The sequence below is a fragment of the Halyomorpha halys genome, unplaced genomic scaffold (assembly GCF_000696795.3).
Source record: "Halyomorpha halys isolate HHAL.00 unplaced genomic scaffold, Hhal_1.1 Scaffold1304.1, whole genome shotgun sequence".
NCBI classification, from domain to species: domain Eukaryota; kingdom Metazoa; phylum Arthropoda; class Insecta; order Hemiptera; family Pentatomidae; genus Halyomorpha; species Halyomorpha halys.
In genome coordinates, this window is record NW_027115463.1 from 79,680 (window position 1) to 80,883 (window position 1,204).

Genomic DNA, 1,204 nt, shown 5'->3' on the forward strand with positions numbered 1-1,204 from the left:
AAATTTTGATTACAATTTAATTTTTTGTGTTATTTTTTACAATTTCAAGTTCTATCGGGCTTAAAAAAACACCCTTTATTTGACCAGCATCCCCAAATAAAACATTACTCTCTCTAGATAATTGATGTTTATTCATTTTATCTCGGACCGACATAATTTGTCCATATCGAACACTATTAAATCCACCCATATTTAGAAATAAACATACAATAAAAATATATAATCCTTGGGAAAATAATCTATTATTATCTAAATATATTTTTTTTTCTTTACAGAATAGTGAACTCCAGTTTAATCTTTACGACTTACCGTGGGACCAGTTCAAGCCTCAAGATAGAAAAACTTTAGTCATGGTATTGCGTCAAGTTGGAAAGCCTTGTTGCATTAACTATCAGGGCATAATAAATTTGAATCTCAATACATACATGCAGGTATACATATATATATATATTCTATGTGAAGAGAAGATGATTGGGGGTGTGCGGTCTGAAATAACGCGAATAAGTTTTAAAAAAAAAGCTTATTTAATCATAATAATAATAATCCGTATTAATTTTGGGAATGATCGCTTAGAATAATATACAGGCATCAAAATCTGGTTTTAGAGTACAATACAAAATAAAAATGAAATTATAAAACGTCATAAAATATAATGAAATAATGAATTTGAAAAGAAAAAATGAACAACAATAATTAACAGAATATATAAAATAAGAATAGAACAAATAAAATAAAACCATATGTCATCATAAAACATAAGATGGCTAACACTCCTGATAATAAATTTAAAAAACAAAACAAATACAATTAAACTAAAAATAATAAATGAAATAACATTTAAAGTAAATCATAACCTAGCTTACTCATCTCTCTTTTCTCAGTCCGCCGGTGTTCCTCAAGGTAGTATCTTAGGTCCCATTCTTTATACAGTTTATGCAGCTGATATCCCAACCCACCCTAACACACATGTATACTTTCTATAAACAACGACCCAACTAATGCATCACGAACACTACAGGCACACATAACATCTATTGAAGAATGGTGTAAAAACTGGAGAATCAAAATAAATCCTGACAAATCCCACCAGATCACCTTTACTCCCCGTCGTAAACCTCTGCCTTCCTTTCTACACTATCCTTTCTAAATACACCACTAATGCCTGTTGAATAGATTCGATACTTAGGACTCCATCTTGACAAGA

General features: G+C 30.0%; 1 protein-coding gene across 1 annotated transcript in view; it reads left to right on the plus strand.

The window, feature by feature from the left end:
- LOC106689218 (odorant receptor 4-like) overlaps positions 1-1,204 on the plus strand; it is a 15,406-nt gene that overhangs the window by 4,739 nt on the left and 9,463 nt on the right. Inside the window, exon 4 of the mRNA XM_067052512.1 lies at positions 276-431. Within this exon, the coding sequence (XP_066908613.1) occupies positions 276-431 (156 nt within the window). The remainder of the gene's footprint in view (positions 1-275; positions 432-1,204) is intronic.